This window comes from Vanacampus margaritifer, chromosome 16 (assembly GCF_051991255.1).
Source record: "Vanacampus margaritifer isolate UIUO_Vmar chromosome 16, RoL_Vmar_1.0, whole genome shotgun sequence".
In the NCBI taxonomy this organism is placed as follows: domain Eukaryota; kingdom Metazoa; phylum Chordata; class Actinopteri; order Syngnathiformes; family Syngnathidae; genus Vanacampus; species Vanacampus margaritifer.
The window spans coordinates 12376539-12393670 of NC_135447.1; the positions used below are offsets into that span (position 1 = coordinate 12376539).

Consider the following 17132-nt stretch of genomic DNA (forward strand, 5'->3'; position numbering starts at 1 on the left):
TCTATCAATGGAACTATTCATTTTAATACCGTTTTATTTATTTATTAGATATATAGATATAAAATATTACCTTGAATTTAACATATTTTTAATGAAATGTCTATTTCAGGTCCATTTTTCTGTAATGAAGAAGTTTCGCATTCAACATATTAAATGTAGCAGTTCCATTTTAGTATTGTGTATAAATAATACTATTAGTAATTATGTTTGTGTAGCACCTTTTAGTTGCCACCTACTGTTGGTCATTATATATTTTTTTGCTTATGAGCCTAATGTAATTTATTTAATGTACAGTATAGTGTATATATAACAACAAAATGTTTGCTGTATTTTGACGTAAGTTTATTTAAATATAGATTTGTAAGCTATGTTTGCTATTTGTAATAATGTTAACAAATGTATCAACTGTATGTAATCCACTGGTGTGTAATACTACGTTTGTGCAGCAGGCAGCGACAAATACGAGTCTGCTTTGCAACACCGCAATAAACACAACGAACAAGAAAATTCTCCGCCTTCCCGGAAGTGAAACTGTCAACTGCATCCTCTGCTACGTTCGGCCAATTCATTTCATCAGCCACGCGACAACGCAACCCTCCCACTTGCAGAGTTTCACCACGACCCCGGTACTTCGGAATGGACGGAGACCGAGTGACCGATTACACAACGCGGCTACAGAAGCAGGTGAGTCCCGCTGGGACGGCGATAACCAAGTTACAGCTAAAACCGGTGCAACGTATACACCAATGACAGCCAGGTAGTTCCAGGCAGATTTGGCAGAAACTTTCATATTCCGGTTTTAAGTATTAAAATGTGAAGTTATTTGGCTTGGAAGGTAACATTTGACATCGACTTGTACAATTCTCAAATTCGGCGTTAATTTAAAAGAAATAAATGTCTTATTTGGTGCGAAAAGAAGCGCATTTTGTGGTTTTGTTGGGCTCAACGCGCCGTGTCGTATTTTCTGACGGCACTCTAGCGACTTTTCTCATTGTTTTTAAGCTTTTAATTAGTACTTTGCAACTTATTACTCTGCCGAGTTGTGCACACGTTTATTTTCATATTTGGTACCTATTGATGTTTAAATGTTTTGTAAATCGTATGACTTTAGCTACAATCGCACATTTTTGTTAAATGACTCATTTATTAAACGAAGTTCTGTGCTGGGCACGGCCTCTGAATCCAAAGGCATTTGGTACCATTTGGCAATCATAAGTATATCCCCCCCCCCCCCCCCCCTTAACGTGTACTGTATAAGGCTATATTTGTTATGTATATAAAGTATTACGGTTTTGAGAATTTTTACATTACGAGGTTTTTTTTATTTATAGATCATTTAGGGCAGCCACCTACAGTCCTGCTCACTGTTATTGACACCCCTTAATTTTTTGCATGATCTCTACAATATCTTCAGAAATCAATGGCAATGTACCAAATTTATATCATCAGGACCTTTTAACTGGATGTCCAAAGTAATTCAACAAAGGAAATTGTTTTTCAACTTACATAATGTAATTCCAAAGAAGGAATAGAAAACTGCATGTGCAGCAATAATGGCACCCCTCTTTGATATTTGGTTGCACACCCTTTGGCAGTGATGACAGCTTCCAAACGTTTCTTGTAGCCATCCCTAAGCTTCTTGCACTTCTCTTCTTGTACTTCTCTGCTTAAATAGTTTTTTAATCATTTGGTCTTTCGGGATAAAACACAAGTTCTCTATAAAAAAATCAAATGTTTTACTTGATTCATTTTTTTCAGAAGATATTCCACATTATGTACTTTACCTTCATCACGGGTGCCAATAATGGTGAGCAGGACTGTAAGTGCTGTAAAAAAAAAGAAGTTTTTTTTAAAAAAGTGTATTACATGTTTAAATTTGGACTTTTAGTTTTATTCTGATGCACTTTTATTTCAAAGTACTTTTAGCTGCAATAAAACTGATTAATATGTGATTTATGATCATATTCCTTATGTATGTTGCTCCTAGTATGATTAAGCGCTTGCAATATTTTGTTCCAGGAGTGCGAGATCCAAAGTCTCTCTGCTGAGCTGGAGGGCCTAAAGAACCCGCAGAGGTCGAGTCCGTCTTGTCGTCTGGATGAGCTGCGAGAGGAGAACAGCAGGCTGCAATATCGCCTCAACATCCTCAAAAGGGTGAGGGAGCGGCACGGGGCACGGCGAGATTGTGGATTTGGAATCTTGGTCACAATTGTTGGTTAAAATTAAGTAGAATATAAATTTATGAATAGTTATCAGAAGTTATTAATAATTGTATTTAATAACTTATTAAATTAAATTCAGTAACTTAATAAATACAAATTATGTTTAATATAATGTTATGAATTGTAAGGTCAGAGTATTAATTTAATATTATTTGAAAGTTAAAACGTATTTTAAGTGGAATTACTTCACTGAAATAATGCATTTTATTTGCTTAAAAATAGTTGCCTGTGCGTCCCTCAACTCACTTTAATGTAGCGCCTTGCCACCAAGATGCCACAAGATGGCGCCAGAGTTGAAACATGTAGAATTTCTTTAAATGTGCATTTAAAGAAATTCAACGTATTCGATTGAAATATAAGTTTGTATTTGATGAAATTAAATATATCAAAACCCATGAACTCATTCACTGCCATTGACGGCTATAAACGTCAAAAATTCATTTGAACTATTTCTATTAATTTTACATTTTTCTCCACTTTTTTTAACAAGAGTATTAAAACCTAGAATTTTTTGTATTGTACATTTAGAACAGATATAAAATTTGTGATTAATTGTGGGTTAACTAGTGAAGTCATGCAATTAATTACAATTAAAAAAAAAAAATCTCCTGTTGCCCCTCATTTTTTAATAATCTTTTTTTTTCTTCATTCACTGCCATTGGCGGCTATAAAAGTAAAAAATAATCTTAACTACTTCTATTGATTTAACATATTTTCCACTTTTGTTAACAAGAGTATGAAAACCTAGATTTTTTTAAATTGTACATTTAGAACAGATATAAAATTTGTGATTAGTCGTGAGTTAACTAGTGAAGTATGCAATTAATTATAATTAAAAATTTTAATTGCTGGTTGCCCCAAATTTTCAATAAACTTTTTTTTATGACTTCGTGGCAGTGAATGCGTTCAACAAACTAAATGCAAAAATAAATGTTTATACCTTAAATGTAATAATAAATAAAAGCATATCCAATATATTTAATAACGTTTTAAAATATTAGTCAAATTAGTCTTTATTGATTAAAAAAAAATAAAAGTAATGCGCAAAGATGTGCATATGAAAACAAAACAAAAAGTACTGTAGACAAATTTATGAGGATGTCACTGCGCGTGTCCTCAGAGTCTGCAAGAGGAGGCCCCCAGCTGCGGGACCGCCATGTTGAACATCAACCAGCGGCTGCAGGACATTTTTGCCCAAGCCATCCGGGCTTCCTGCCCCGAGCTGGACAGCCCGCCACTCTCCGTCACGCCCAACCAGCAGGCCAAATTTGGAGACTACCAGTGCAACAGCGCCATGGCCATGGCACAGGTAGTAGATGGGAGCCATTAGTTTGCCTTTTTGCACACCGTTCAAGATACACCAAGGAACAGTTTTTGCCAATTAGTGCTCGATTAGCATGCAAGCCGTCAACTTGTGTTTCTCTTTCTTGCCTTTGGCAGATGTTGAAAGCGAAAGGCATGAAAGTCAACCCAAGGGAGATCGCCGAGAAAATCCTTCAGAACATTCCGGCAAATGAACTCATCCAGAAGACGGAAATTGCAGGGCCAGGTATGAAAATCAATCATCTCAAGTGGATCACACGCATTTTCATTTTGTCATTTGTCAAGTTGTTTTCTTGTTGTTGTTGTTGTTGTTGATCACGGTCCCAACTTAAACCTCAAAGATTGGCCAGAATTTCAATCTGAAGTTAAAAAATGAGCTACAGTTGGCTCTTGGCGAGAGAAACGGGGCACACTTGGACTGGTCGCCAGTCAATCACAGTGCACATGCCGACAAACAAGCTGAATGAGCTCAATCTCGCTTGTCCAGGCTTCATCAACATCCACCTGAAGCGCTCGTTTGTGTCCAGACTGTTGAGCAACCTCCTGGTCAACGGCGTGCAGCCGCCTCCGCTCGCCTCCAGGAAGAGGGTAAGACGCACGACGACGACGATGATGATGTCACTCTCCAGTACAACTGAATTGTTGTTCAGGTGGTGGTGGACTTCTCGTCGCCCAACATCGCCAAAGAGATGCACGTGGGCCATCTGCGCTCCACCATCATCGGCGAGAGCATGTGTCGACTTTTTGAGTTCTTGGGCTACGACGTGCTCAGGTGCACTCGCGTTTATTTACTTACTTTATCTAAGGTTGACGTGTGTTAGCATAGCACATCCTTAGCTTAGCATGAGCAGCGGGAAGCCATTTCGTGCTAACGTTTTGTCGGTTTGTGCTGAAGGCTGAACCACGTGGGCGACTGGGGCACGCAGTTCGGCATGCTCATCGCGCACCTGCAGGATAAATTCCCAAATTACCTGACGGTGTCGCCGCCCATCGGGGACCTGCAAGCCTTCTACAAAGTCAGTCCGAGCTTCAGAAACTTCAAAAAATAAATAAAAAGATCTCAGCCGCCTAAGCGTCCATCTGCTCCTCCAGGAGTCCAAGAAGCGTTTTGACGAGGAGGAGGACTTCAAGAAGCGAGCGTATCGGTGCGTGGTGCGGCTGCAGAGCAAAGAACCGGAATTCCTCAAAGCCTGGAATCTCATCTGTGACGTCTCCAGAACAGGTGATGCTTTCAGTCTTATCGTCTTCACCACAGAAGGCCAAAATGAATAAGCAAACGCACAAATAGAAAATGACAACACATAGAGGAGATGCTGACAAACTGGTGTTCCCTACTATCGTTGGCGTCCGTTTTCAGAGTTCCAGAAAGTTTACAACTGCCTGGACGTGCACATCATCGAGCGGGGGGAGTCCTTCTACCAGGACTTGATGAAGGACGTGGTGAAGGAGTTTGATGAGAGAGGTAAGAAGCCCGTTTTTTTTATTTGCGTGAAATTCACAGCCTCGGAATTTGCCCTAAAATGGCCGCTTCAAACCAAAATGGCAGACTATTTGTTTTTCAGAGGCATGAGCATCTTTTTATGAGAAATGTCCCCTTGAAGTCATGTCAGATGGCAAAAATGGTGTTGGAGGCCTGATTTTGTATTTTTTAAACTATCCAGGGGGCGCTACAGAGCATGTTTCAAAGCAGTAAAATTGACTGATTATTTAAAGTATAAGAATAATCATCCTCTGTGATGTTTCCAGTGGCGCGAGTTGACCACTAGGGAGCAGTGTTGCCGCATTCATTTCTCAACTTCTTTTTCCTCACCTGCCTCTGGCCTTCTTTTTCATATTTCCAACTCTGTGTCGGTCTCTGACCCCCCCCCCCCCCCTCAACCCCCAGGCCTGTCGGAGCTGGACGAGGGCCGCAAGATCGTGTTCGCCCCCGGCCTTTCCGTCCCGCTCACCATCGTCAAGTCGGACGGCGGCTACACGTACGACACGTCGGACCTGGCCGCCGTGCGCCAGCGCCTTTTTGAAGAAAAGGCCGACATCATCATCTACGTGGTGGACAGCGGACAGGTGGGATCGCCGGGAAATGATTGGTGGAGCGGAAAATATCACGTTGATGGGGAAAACAAACAAATAATCCAGTATGTTTTATGTTTTTATTTCAGGGCCCGCACTTCCAGTTGGTGTTTGCTGCCGCCAGGATGATCGGATGGTATGACCCCCAGGTGACTCGGGTGGAGCACGCCGGATTTGGAGTGGTGCTCGGGGAAGACAAGTAAGACTGAAAACTAAATTTGGCTATAGAGTGGATGTAGAGTTTGGTTCCAGTATGCTAAAAGTACACAGTGTTGAGGGGCCAATAAAATGCTAGAATGGTAGCAATAAGTGTGAATAACAAAATACCACTTAAAGAACACATTGGTTTCAATGACTTGTTGAAATGCTAGAGTTGGGTTCCAGCATGCTAACAATCAGCTTTGTTTATCTGACGAAAAAAAAAAAAAATATTACAACTCATAAAGTTATAGATTGACTTGACTTCATCATTGAAATGTTTGTGTAGAGTTCTGTTCCAACATGCTAACTGTCTACACGGCATAGCTGCCAAAGCAGTGCTTGACCTACTGCACACTAAGTTATACAGTGGTTTAACTTAATTGTTGAAATGTTCATTTAGAGGTTGGTTCCAGCATGCTAGCACTTCACGCTACTACTAAACGACTAGGTAACATTAAATAGTATAGCTCTTTAAACTTAGAGCAGATTGATGTTCTTGATGAAATTTGTGTTTGGAGTTTGGTTCCAGCATGCACAGTACGAAATCAAATGCTTGTAGGTAACAAGAGTATAAAACATACATCTGTAGAGTGTGTTTACTTTCATCTTGGCTTCAAATTTAAAAGTTTGATGATAGTTTGGTTCCAGCCTGCTAACGATCAGCGCACACTGTTTATAAGCCAAAATATACAAATTAATAACAGTAAAACTTAAACAATAGTATGTATTTGATCGTTGGCATTTTGGGCCCAAACTCTTAATCTTACAGTAGATTTGTTCCAATATTCCTGTTTAAATGTTGGATTAAGAATTTGGTTCCTGAAAAACTAACGTGTATTGGTCCCTCTCAGGAAGAAGTTTAAGACTCGCTCTGGAGAAACGGTGAGGCTGATGGACCTGCTGGAGGAGGGGCTGAAGAGATCCATGGACAAACTCAAGGAGAAAGAGCGAGACAAGGTGTGAGAGAGGCTCATTATACTGTATGTTTTATGATTTGTAAAAGGGTTGAATGGAGTGAGGTTCCCAAAGTGTGCGAAGCTAGCTCATCAATTTCTCTGCTTCCTAACAAGATGGTGTCTTCAAAGCATTAAGAGTGTGAGCTTACTTAGAAAAGAGGTGGGACAATCCAGGGTTTGTAAAACATGGCAAATGGAGTGAGGTTACCCAGGTAGGCGAAATTAGCATATCAGTCATGCTTCTTAGCTGTTTGTGTGTCTTCAGAGTGTTTACTTGTGTGCACCTACTTAGAAAGCAGGCAGATAAATCCAGGCTGTGTAAAAATGTGTGAATGGACTAAGGTTCCCTGGGTTGGCGAGTTAGCTCATTCGCGTCATCTCCTTCCTCATGTTTCTATCCTTCAAGAGTTTGTAGCCTGGACTTGCTCAGAAAACATTCAGAAAAATCTTACCTTTTTTTCAGGCTGTGTAAAATGGAGTGCGGTTACTCTGGTGGGCAAAGTTAGCTTAATCAATTCTTCTTCTTTCTCCCAAATTATGAGTGCTTGGAGGATGTACTGAGTTTGGAGGAAAAAAACACCAGATCTAGGCTTTAATCTAGGCTCATTTATTTGTGTGCTTCACAATTTGTGTTTGGTGGATGGATGAGATCTCGAATTTCACCCGTCCTTGCAGGTTCTGACGCCGGAGGAGCTGACGAAGGCCCAGCGCTCGGTGGCGTTCGGCTGCATCAAGTACGCCGACCTGTCGCACAACCGCATCAACGACTACGTCTTCTCCTTCGACAAGATGCTGGACGACCGCGGCAACACGGCCGCGTATCTCCTCTACGCCTTCACGCGCATCCGGTAAGCGCCCGCTAAACCCGCCCGATCCCGACCGCTCTGACGCACCTTCGGCGTTCCCGCCCAGCTCCATCGCCCGCCTGGCCGACTTGGACGAGGCGACCCTGAGGAAGGCGGCCGAGACGGCGGAGGTGATCCTGGACCACGACAAGGAGTGGAAGCTGGGCAAGTGCATCCTGCGCTTCCCCGAGATCCTGCAGAAGATTCTGGACGACCTGCTTCTGCACCCGCTGTGCGATTACCTCTACGAGCTGGCCACCACCTTCACCGAGTTCTACGACAGCTGCTACTGCGTGGAGAAGGACCGGCACACCGGTAACGAACATCAGTTTTGCCTCCCTCGTAACGTCGTCGTCGTCCTACGTGTGTGCAGTGAGGAAACTTGTCAGTAAATGTGGGTTCATCCTCCCTGGAGTGTTGCCAATTCAGGCTTCAAGCTGTTAAATTATGCTAATTCCCTATTAGCACCGCGGGGCTAATATACTTAGAACCCCCCGTGGGATTGTTTTATTGGGTGTAGTACAAAAGCCCTGTTGGAAAAGCTTTTATTTCTTCTTTAAACATGCCTGAAAATTTGCCAATTTTGTTTGTATATGAAAACTATCCTAACATTCCGCCCAAAATAGCCTTCAATGACCCATGCCCAAAATTGAACAGGAAGTCAGCCATTTTGGTTTGCAGCAGCCATCTTAGGTGACTTGAGCACCGATCAGAAGCCTGCAATGAATTGTGATGGATTTATAACTTGTTGTTGCAGGTGAGGTGGTGAAGGTGAACATGTGGCGTATGCTGCTGTGCGAAGCCACGGCGGCCGTCATGGCCAAAGGCTTCAACATCCTGGGCATCAACCCCGTGCAGAAAATGTGACGGCAACGGCCGCTCTTTTCCATTTCCGCAACTCGATATGATCATGAACTCGCGCCTTAACATCATGTCCATTTTTTTTTTTAATTAAAAAGCTGTTCATTAAAAAGCTGATCTGGAACAATCTGCTCCCCGTCAATTCATTTGTATTTTTCTTAGCTTAACTTTTAAACCAAAATTGTTAAGAGAAACATTGGCATTGAATGCTAACATGAGTGATGAATGTAAACAATGTCAATGAAAAACACAACTTGACCAAGCGTGAAAAAATGAAAGTTGTTGAAGGAAACACTGGCAAGCTACACGTACCATGATGTAGCTTCACATGCTAATAGCATCCGTAGCATTTTTTTTTTTAAATTTCTTGTGAAAAGTTATAACACTAACTTACAGTATGAATACAGTATGAATACTTACTTATGCTAACTTTCAAATAGCGTAGCTGGAGTATAAACTAGAATGAGCAATTCTGCAGTCTCATTAGCAGCCAGCTGTCAGCGTAGCCGCAGAATATAAGCGTTAGCCTTTGCGTAGAGTGACATTTTGCTAATGACGCATTCTTTGATTAGGTTATTTGTGGCCAAATCCTGACCGAGAGGCTAAAAAATACAAAATGGAGCATGTGAGTCAACTAGTTTCCTGGTGATGAATGCGTCAGGCCTCTGGTGAATTGGGTTAACGTTTTTTGTGTGTGTGGGGGAGGGGAAGGGGGGCACTGTCACTTCAAGCTGTGCTGTGCTCCACATGGGAGAGGAAAACAAATAAATTCAAGTAAATTTCAAATCAGCCCTCAGGCAAGAATCATGTTAGTCGGCGCATTAGTCATGTGCATAGATTACGTCTTTCCTCAAAAGCATTTCTCCACAGCGGCGCTTGTCCTTCGCCATGAAAAGTCTTTATTTATCTGTTGATATATTTGCCAGTCTTGTCTCGTGTGGCGTGGAGAGATTAAAACGTCTCATCTGGGATGAAATCGAGATCTATGGAAAATGGATGCAAATGAGGAGAGGGCGACTGACGCCAGAGGTGACTTGTTTTGATGCGCCGTGTGACTGACACCTTTATTAAACTCTTGTTTTCTCCTTCAAAACACTTGTTTGCTCTTCCAAAATGCATTTGCTCTCTTTTGAATCTTTTCTTCTCTAGGATGTTCTTTTTTTGTATAAATAATATATATTTTGTTACTTATATACTGTGATTTAAATCATTTTTTGCATTGACCTTGTGTAAAAAAAAAAAAAAAAAAATTCTTAAAATCAGTTGTCTCCTTTGGTTTGGTTGGTTTCTCCTTTAATTCAGATAATTTCTCTTATTCTGTTATTTTCTGCTTTTTCTTTTCATTTGTCAGTTATTTTCTTCAGTGACTCTTATTATTCTAATCTGATCCTGTCGCTTCTTTAATTCTGTTGGCTTCCCCTTTAATTCTGTTAATTTCTCTTTTAATTCTATTGTTTTTTTTCCTTTATTCGGTTTTCGGGCCAAAAATGTTCCTCGTTTAAAAGCTTTTCCTTTGAATTTGTTGTCTTATGCAGTGATTTGGTTAGTTTCTCCTTTAATTCTATTAATTTCTCTTAAAATTGTTGTTTTTACACCTTTAATTCTGATGTTTTCTCTTTAAAAGCCTCTGTTCTTTTCTCCATTGATTCTTTAAAATGTCACTACACATTTTAAAGTGTTTTCCATTTAAATCCCCCTTTAATTCTCATGTTTTCCAATTTATTTATGATGCCACTGATTGTTTTCTCTCTTGAGTTTGCTGTTTTGTCCTTTAATTCAGTTCTTTTCCATTTTCATTCTGTTGTCTTGTTTTTCTCCCCACAGATTCTGTTGCTGTCTTTGTTCTTTTCTGCTTTAAAATTTTCTTTGTTGAAAACATTTTTCTCCTTCAATTAGTTGTTTAATTCTATTAACTTCTTTTCTCCTTTAATTCAGTTGATTTTTTTTGTAAGTTTTCCAAAAAACGTTTTGCTTTAAAATCTGTTTATTCCCCAAAATTCTCTTTTTTCTTTTCTTTTTTATTGCTGCTATATCTCAAGTACTCCCCCCCCCCCCCACGTGCCTTGTTTTAATTCAGCTGTTTTCCCCTTCACAATAAAGACAGCAAGTTGGTTCTCAGAGAGAAAAAACTCTTTAATCAGATGCTTAGCTCTGATCACTTCCTCACTCCAAACCTTAAATATCTGTGACTGTAGTTACATTAAATAATGAGCGCAGGTGTATCGCGCATCCCCCGAAGAGCGCCAACGGGCGTCCGCTTGTTGGGGTACGTTTGAAACTGTCAAGTGGACGCCAAGAGGTAGATGTCGCTCATATTTGACTTCCTGCTGTTGTCCTCGTCCCCACTTCCTGTTTGTGTTCTAGTGTGACTCTTCTACGCTTGTTCTTCCTTTGGACAGCGCTCGCCGTCCTTCGCCGTTTTTCTTGTCAATTGGAAAAACTCCAAGGCGAATAATGTCAGGAAGCTTGCGACAGGTCCCTGTTTGTCTTTTGAACAAGTTGTAGTGTGGGAGGAGGGTATGAAGCGTTAAAAAAAATGCAATTTAAAAAATAAAAACATTCCTCCAATTGGCCAGTAAGCGTCCTCAACCCTCATGTGGTGGTGTCTTTGTGCTGACCTCGGAAGGACGCTTTGATGGCCAGCAGAGCAGCGACCATGCGATGTCCGCTCACTTTGTGGTGCCACGCAGGAGAGCGCCCACTAGAGGGTAACACATGAAATGCTTCAGTAACAAAATGTGCAGTCTTTTTTTTTTTTTTTAAAGCTGAAACTACTATCTGGATTTCCTTGTGCGAAGGAGAATAATGGCGAAAGAAAAGGGATCCACAGGCTTCAAAATTGCACTATTTTCTCTTGTCTTTTAAACCTGAAGAAACTCGATTCCAACAGCTCTGCTAAAGAATTTGACGTAACACGAGGGTGACAAAATGGATCTAAAGTGTGTACCTGGTGTCTGTGCGGCACAAGTGGGTGAGGCGGGTCTTGCCAGCTGGTGTGGGCTCCAAAAGGTAGAGGCAAGCGTGCGTGTGCACTCTGATGCCCTCCGGTGGCGCGTTCGGGTGCTGCGTGGACACGGACGACATGTAGAGTGGCCCGCAAGTCGCATCCGCCTGCCACGTTCTACAACGGCCACATTTCTTAAATTAGTACATCATAAGTCAAATCCAATTAAAACATTGTCACAAGTGTCTTAAAAATGAAGAATTTTGTTATTTTTGTTCTGAGCCTTAACATAAAAGAAAATAGTTTGTGAATTTTAGCAAGTATGAGAAAAGGGATGGCAGGGATTTCAGATATTGCTTTTTCATTCCTTGTAATTGGTGCGTTGCAATGCCTCACGTAAAAAATTTAATAAAAATCTGACTGACTCAGAGGTAACGCAGAGTTCACTTACACTGACAAAAAACATGAGCTCATGACAAAGGCAAACACACGCTGTCAAATCTCATCTGACTCCAGGCTGGGATTAAATATTCAGCAGCTTCATTCACCCCCCCCAAAAAAGTGCTATTTTTCAGGGGTTGTTAGATTAGATCTTTTTTTTTTTTTTTTATACCTGAGCAGCAGGTGTTCCCGGGGCAGGCAGGAGGCCAGTCCGGCGTCGTGGCCCTGGAGGAGGTATCGGCAGACGTGGGCGCGCTCACCCAGCGTCTGGATTACAGTTGATGGCCGCGTGCTGACGTCATCCCACGGCCGCTCTTCCACCAGGAGTCGGCGCAGCAAAACCTCATGGGCGACATCCACATCCGCCGACACGCGCCACGTCCACAGGGGGCAGTCGGCGCACATCTGCCAAGATGAAACACAAACAAGTCGAACTATACGTTGTTTTTTAGAGGGGAAAAAAAACAACCCGCCTTACTATACGTAGTCATTTCAACTTATACATTGACGTAAAAAAAAAAAAGTCTTAATATCCAGAGTCTTTTTAAATAATAAAAGCCTTACTATACATGGTATTTAAAAAAAATCAAATAAAGGTCTTACTAAACACGGTTATTTTTTTAAATAAATGTCTGATTATAAATGGTCATCTATTTAAAAAATGCCTTCCTATATACATGGCTATTTTTAAAATACATGTCTTACTATACATGGTATTTTTAGAAAATATTAATAAAAGCCTCGCTATACATGGTCTTTTTTTTTTTTTTTTTAAAGAAAGGTCATAGTATACATGCCTATTTTCTTTGAAATAAATAAAAAATAGTAATAGAAGCATTACTATACATGGTAATTTATTTATTTATTTTAAGCATCTTATTGTTGCCTTACTGTACATGATTGTTTAAACAAACGGCTCACTATATACACAGTCTTTTTTTTTCTTCTTCTTTTTTTTTTAAAATAAAAGCCATGGTCATTTTTTAAAATAATAAAAGCCTTATTATTGTTTTAAATAAATGCCTTACCATACAAGTTCATGTTTTTAAAAATGTGGTAAAAAAAGAAAAAAAAAAGAAAAGCCACTTAATGGTGATAAAAAAAGCCTTACAATATATATATTTCTATATATATATAAATAATTAAATGAATGCTTTACTATGGTCTGATTTTAATTTTATGTTTTTTCTTCAAATAAAAGATTTCCAAGAAATGTTTGTTTTGTAATTTTTAAACATCTTGCTATATACATTTATTGTTACGACGGCGTAATAGGGCCACGTATAAATATATATATATATTTTTAGAGGGTGGGGGCAATATTCCGAGAAAAAAACTCGCAAATTTGCCACTTTGTAAAGTGCAGAAAAAATACTCAGAAAGTTACGAGAATTACACGTAACGTACTTTACTTTACTTTTCGGTCGGGTTTCCAAATAAGGAGATAGTAATTGCTTTAGCAGAAATTAACCATATGATGTTAAGCATTCACTCTTTGAAGCGTTGTGTACGGCCACGGGCCAGCAACAAAGACGCCTCACTTTGCGAAGGTCCACACCCGGACGATCAAACATTTAAGTTAATTTGCTAAAATGTATATTTACTTGTACATTTATGTTACCAGAATTATTATTTACACATTCATACATTTTGGTATTTTTTTTGTACAAGTATCTAAGTTGATGTGCTACTCTCCGTCGTTCACTTGCATTTACCTAAAGTAAGCTAGCATCTGATTGGTTAGTGTTAGTCAGCTGATAGGGGAGCAGGAAGTGTTGTCGCTCTCGATGCGGTGATTGACGAGTGAAGTTTAAATTTAAGAATGAATCCGTCTCCATCCTGCCTTTTCATTTTATAAACAGTGTCCCATTAACCACCAAATTTGCGAGTTTATAAAGTGGCAAATTTGCGAGAAAGAAACTTGTAAATTTGCGAGTTTATAAAATGGCAAATTTGCATGTTTTTTTCTCGGAATATTGTCCCCGCTCTCTAATAAAAATATAATAAGCCGTCGTACATTGCCATTTTAAAAAAAAACTTACAATACATGGTCGTTATTTTTTTTAATTATATATTATATATTTTTTTTAATCAACAAATAAATAAATAAATACATAAATGTCTCCATTTATGGTCCTTTTTAAAACGTATTTATTCATTCAAGTTTTACTATAAATTTAATGTTTTTTCAAACTAGCTTCTTACTATATATATATATATATATATATATATATAGTATATATACATATACATATATATATACATATACATATATATATACATATATATATACATATATATATATATATATACATATATATATATATATATATATATATATATATATATATATATATATATATATATATATATATATATATATATATACACACACACACACACACTGTCGTTTAAAAAACGTGGTACTATACATGTTTTTTTTTTTTTTTTAAATAAAAGCTTTACTACTATTCATGATCATTTACAAATAAAAAATAATCAGCCTTACTATACATGTTTTTTTGTTTTGTTTTTTTAAAGAAGAAAAAAATCACCTGGCTCGAATTTGAGACGGTCAGTTGTCATCGCTGCACTGCTAATGTGAAGGATATGCGGTTTGTGTCAAATCTGTAGGCTCTCTGGGGGCCCCTTAAGCAATTACTGGTTAAACTAGCTAACTAACTATGTATATAAATGTACATAGCTTAAACTAGATAACTGACTAACAATGTATCAATGCAGTTTAAAGTAAACTTATGATATAAATTAGATAACAGTTTTTTTTTATAAAAGAAGTTCAAACTCTCTAACACTAACTGTATTTATGTGTATATACATAGAGGTGGTGAAAGAAACCAAGAGTCCTGTACATAAAAGTTGCTAGCGCTAGCAGTCTGTCTCACTGACCTTCTTGACAGCTAGCGACACGTTTTCAGGAGCGGGACGACTCTCCCAGCTTCGACTCTTGTCCTTGGCTTCCTGGATGAGCAGCTGCGTAGTCTGCTGGAGTTTCCTCGTCTTCTCATCCAGATCTTCCTCAGTCGGCTCGTCAGTCGGACCCGCAGAGCTCAGGCTCAGGGAAGGCCAAAACTCCGGAATCTACATGGCATGAAAATGTGAAAGCCACAGAGCCCGATTGCAGGACAAAGAAGTTGGCGGCTACCTCGAAAAGTCTCCGGGCTTCGGTGATCATGTCGGCCAGGCCCTGCGTGGCGGCCAAGTTCTCGCTTAGGTCGCGCTGGTCCGGTCGGCCCAGGCTGTACTTCCTGTGACTCGATCTGTCGGAATGACACGGGAGGAAAAAAAAAAAGGTCAGTCAAGCAAGTTTCCAATGCTGCTGCTCGAGTATGGAATAGAAGTAAGAGAACGGATCGGTTTGTTTCTCTGTTAACCAAAATGTGACTTTTAAAATTTTGAATCAACACTATCCGAAGATGGCGACTGGAATTTGCGGTGTTTGTCGCTGAAACATTTGGGAAGGTTTCTCACCATATTTCCTCATAATATTACTTAGAATTAAGTTTCTTTTAAAATTCAGATTTATAATTTATGCAAAATGTTTAACTTTTTCATTTTAACAGGACTTCTTTTTTTTTTTTTTTTTTAATCTAAAACATTTTTTGATCCCAAAATTACAACCTAACTCATGTAAAATTATTTTAAAAAATTCATGGTCAATTCAGATTTTTTTTCCTTCATAAAATTTAATTTTTCTCGGAATAATACAACTCCGAAATGATTTGTGTTAGAATGACAACTTTTTTTGTTTTAATTTTGTTTGTTTTTTAAATAAAATTAGAAACTTTACTCATGTAAAACGAGCATATTTTCTCATAAAAATTCCAACATTAATATTATTATTGGGAACTTTTTTTAATAATAACATTTAGACATTTTCTCCATAAATTTGTGATTTTATTTTATGGATTTAAATTATTCTGATAAGATTAGGACAGCATTTTCTTCATAAAATTAAAAACATTAAAATTATTATTTAATTTTCAAATTAGGATTTATGTATAATTCTAACTTTATCTCATAGAAGACTTTATAATGTAAAATTATGATTTTTTTTTAATGGCCAATTAAGATTTTTTTTCCTACATAAAATTACATTTTTCTCGGAATAATACTACTTCGAAATAATTTGTGTTCAAATGATAACTTTTCTAGTTTTAATTTTGGGATTTCAAAAAATAATAAAATTAGAAACTTTACTAATGTAAAATGAAAACATTTTCTCATGAAATTCCAACATTAATATTAAAATTCTGACCTTTTTTAATAGCAAAATTAGGGCATTTTCTCCATAAATTTGTGAATTTATTTATGGAATTATATTATTCTGATAAGATTTGGACAGCATTTTCTTCATAATATTAAAAACATTAAAATTATTATTCAACATTATCTCATACACGACTTTATAATGTAAATTTAAGATTTTTTTCCCTTATAAAATTATAGTATTTCTATTATGAAAGTATAAAGTTACCCCTTGTTTCACATAAAATAATGACTTTATTTTTAAAATCCTTTTACGTAGAACCATTTTTTTCTCATATATTAACCTGTTAGCGCCGGCGTCCCTCTTGAGAGCATTGAGGTGGAAAAGCGAGGGTGCGAGGCACACGGCGACGTTGGTGGGCGTCATGTGGTTCTCATCCACGCACGCCACCACGTCGCAGAGGAAGTAGAGCAACGTACGCAGCGCTTCGCGGTTCTCGTCCGGGAGCAGCAAAATGGCCGCCTGGGCCGCCAGCAACTGTTGATCCTTGGGGAAATCTGCCGACAAAAGACGATGCTTCAGGTTTGGACTTTTATGGCCTCCAAGATAAATGTTTTTTACGATTTATAAAGTGCAGCACGCATACAACTTCTCCAAGGTCATATTCGAGTGGTTTTAAAATAAATTTATATTTTTTCCCAAACGCTTTCTAAAGCTTTAAAGTAAATTTCTATTAAAGCTCCATTTGAAAGATAAAATGATGCTCACATTGGTAAATGTGCAGGAAGGACTCGCACAGTCTGAAAGTGAAGATGGGCTCGGGCAGGTCCCGGAAATACTGCTTGACCAAGTCGGCCACGTCGAAAGCCGACTGACCATCGTAGCAGACGCCGTCGGGGTCGGACTCCAGCATCTCCCGTAGGCACTGGATCCGAGACTTCAAACCCGACTTCCGAAAAAGACCCACCTGAAATCACATGCCAAGTTAAATTTCTGGACCAGACAGACTGTCTGGGATGTGAAACAAAACAGGAAGGGGAA

At 38.8% G+C, this 17132-nt stretch overlaps 2 protein-coding genes across 3 annotated transcripts in view; one reads left to right on the plus strand and one right to left on the minus strand.

The window, feature by feature from the left end:
- Window positions 1-497: 497 nt before the first annotated feature.
- On the plus strand, window positions 498-8605 carry rars1 (arginyl-tRNA synthetase 1). Its single transcript, XM_077547587.1, has 15 exons — window positions 498-684; window positions 2020-2154; window positions 3343-3531; window positions 3663-3771; window positions 4033-4133; window positions 4196-4317; window positions 4441-4561; window positions 4638-4767; window positions 4903-5007; window positions 5431-5609; window positions 5705-5814; window positions 6668-6773; window positions 7448-7620; window positions 7685-7932; window positions 8375-8605. The coding sequence occupies exons 1-15, from the start codon at window positions 637-639 to the stop codon at window positions 8482-8484; spliced, it is 1986 nt and encodes a 661-aa protein (XP_077403713.1). The 5' UTR covers window positions 498-636; the 3' UTR covers window positions 8485-8605.
- A 1985-nt stretch (window positions 8606-10590) lies between these two features.
- Window positions 10591-17132, minus strand: part of LOC144036588 (rho GTPase-activating protein 7) — a 51455-nt gene continuing 44913 nt past the window's right edge. For both annotated transcript variants that reach the window (XM_077547337.1, XM_077547336.1), the window contains exons 13-19: window positions 16860-17058; window positions 16435-16648; window positions 15027-15141; window positions 14771-14962; window positions 12036-12268; window positions 11426-11599; window positions 10591-11179 (exon numbers count right to left, since the gene is read on the minus strand). In XM_077547337.1, coding sequence (XP_077403463.1) covers window positions 11071-11179; window positions 11426-11599; window positions 12036-12268; window positions 14771-14962; window positions 15027-15141; window positions 16435-16648; window positions 16860-17058 — 1236 coding nt within the window. In that variant the 3' untranslated portion in view covers window positions 10591-11070. The remainder of the gene's footprint in view (window positions 11180-11425; window positions 11600-12035; window positions 12269-14770; window positions 14963-15026; window positions 15142-16434; window positions 16649-16859; window positions 17059-17132) is intronic.

What these genes read in the sequence shown, in the direction of transcription:
- rars1 (XM_077547587.1), top strand. Translation starts at nt 637, where the DNA reads ATGGACGGAGACCGAGTGACCGATTACACAACGCGGCTACAGAAGCAG. An exon ending in CGCTCGCCTCCAGGAAGAGG is followed by an intron (nt 4,134 to 4,195) that starts GTAAGACGCACG and finishes ATTGTTGTTCAG; the next exon opens with GTGGTGGTGGACTTCTCGTC. An exon ending in AGGAGAAAGAGCGAGACAAG is followed by an intron (nt 6,774 to 7,447) that starts GTGTGAGAGAGG and finishes CCGTCCTTGCAG; the next exon opens with GTTCTGACGCCGGAGGAGCT.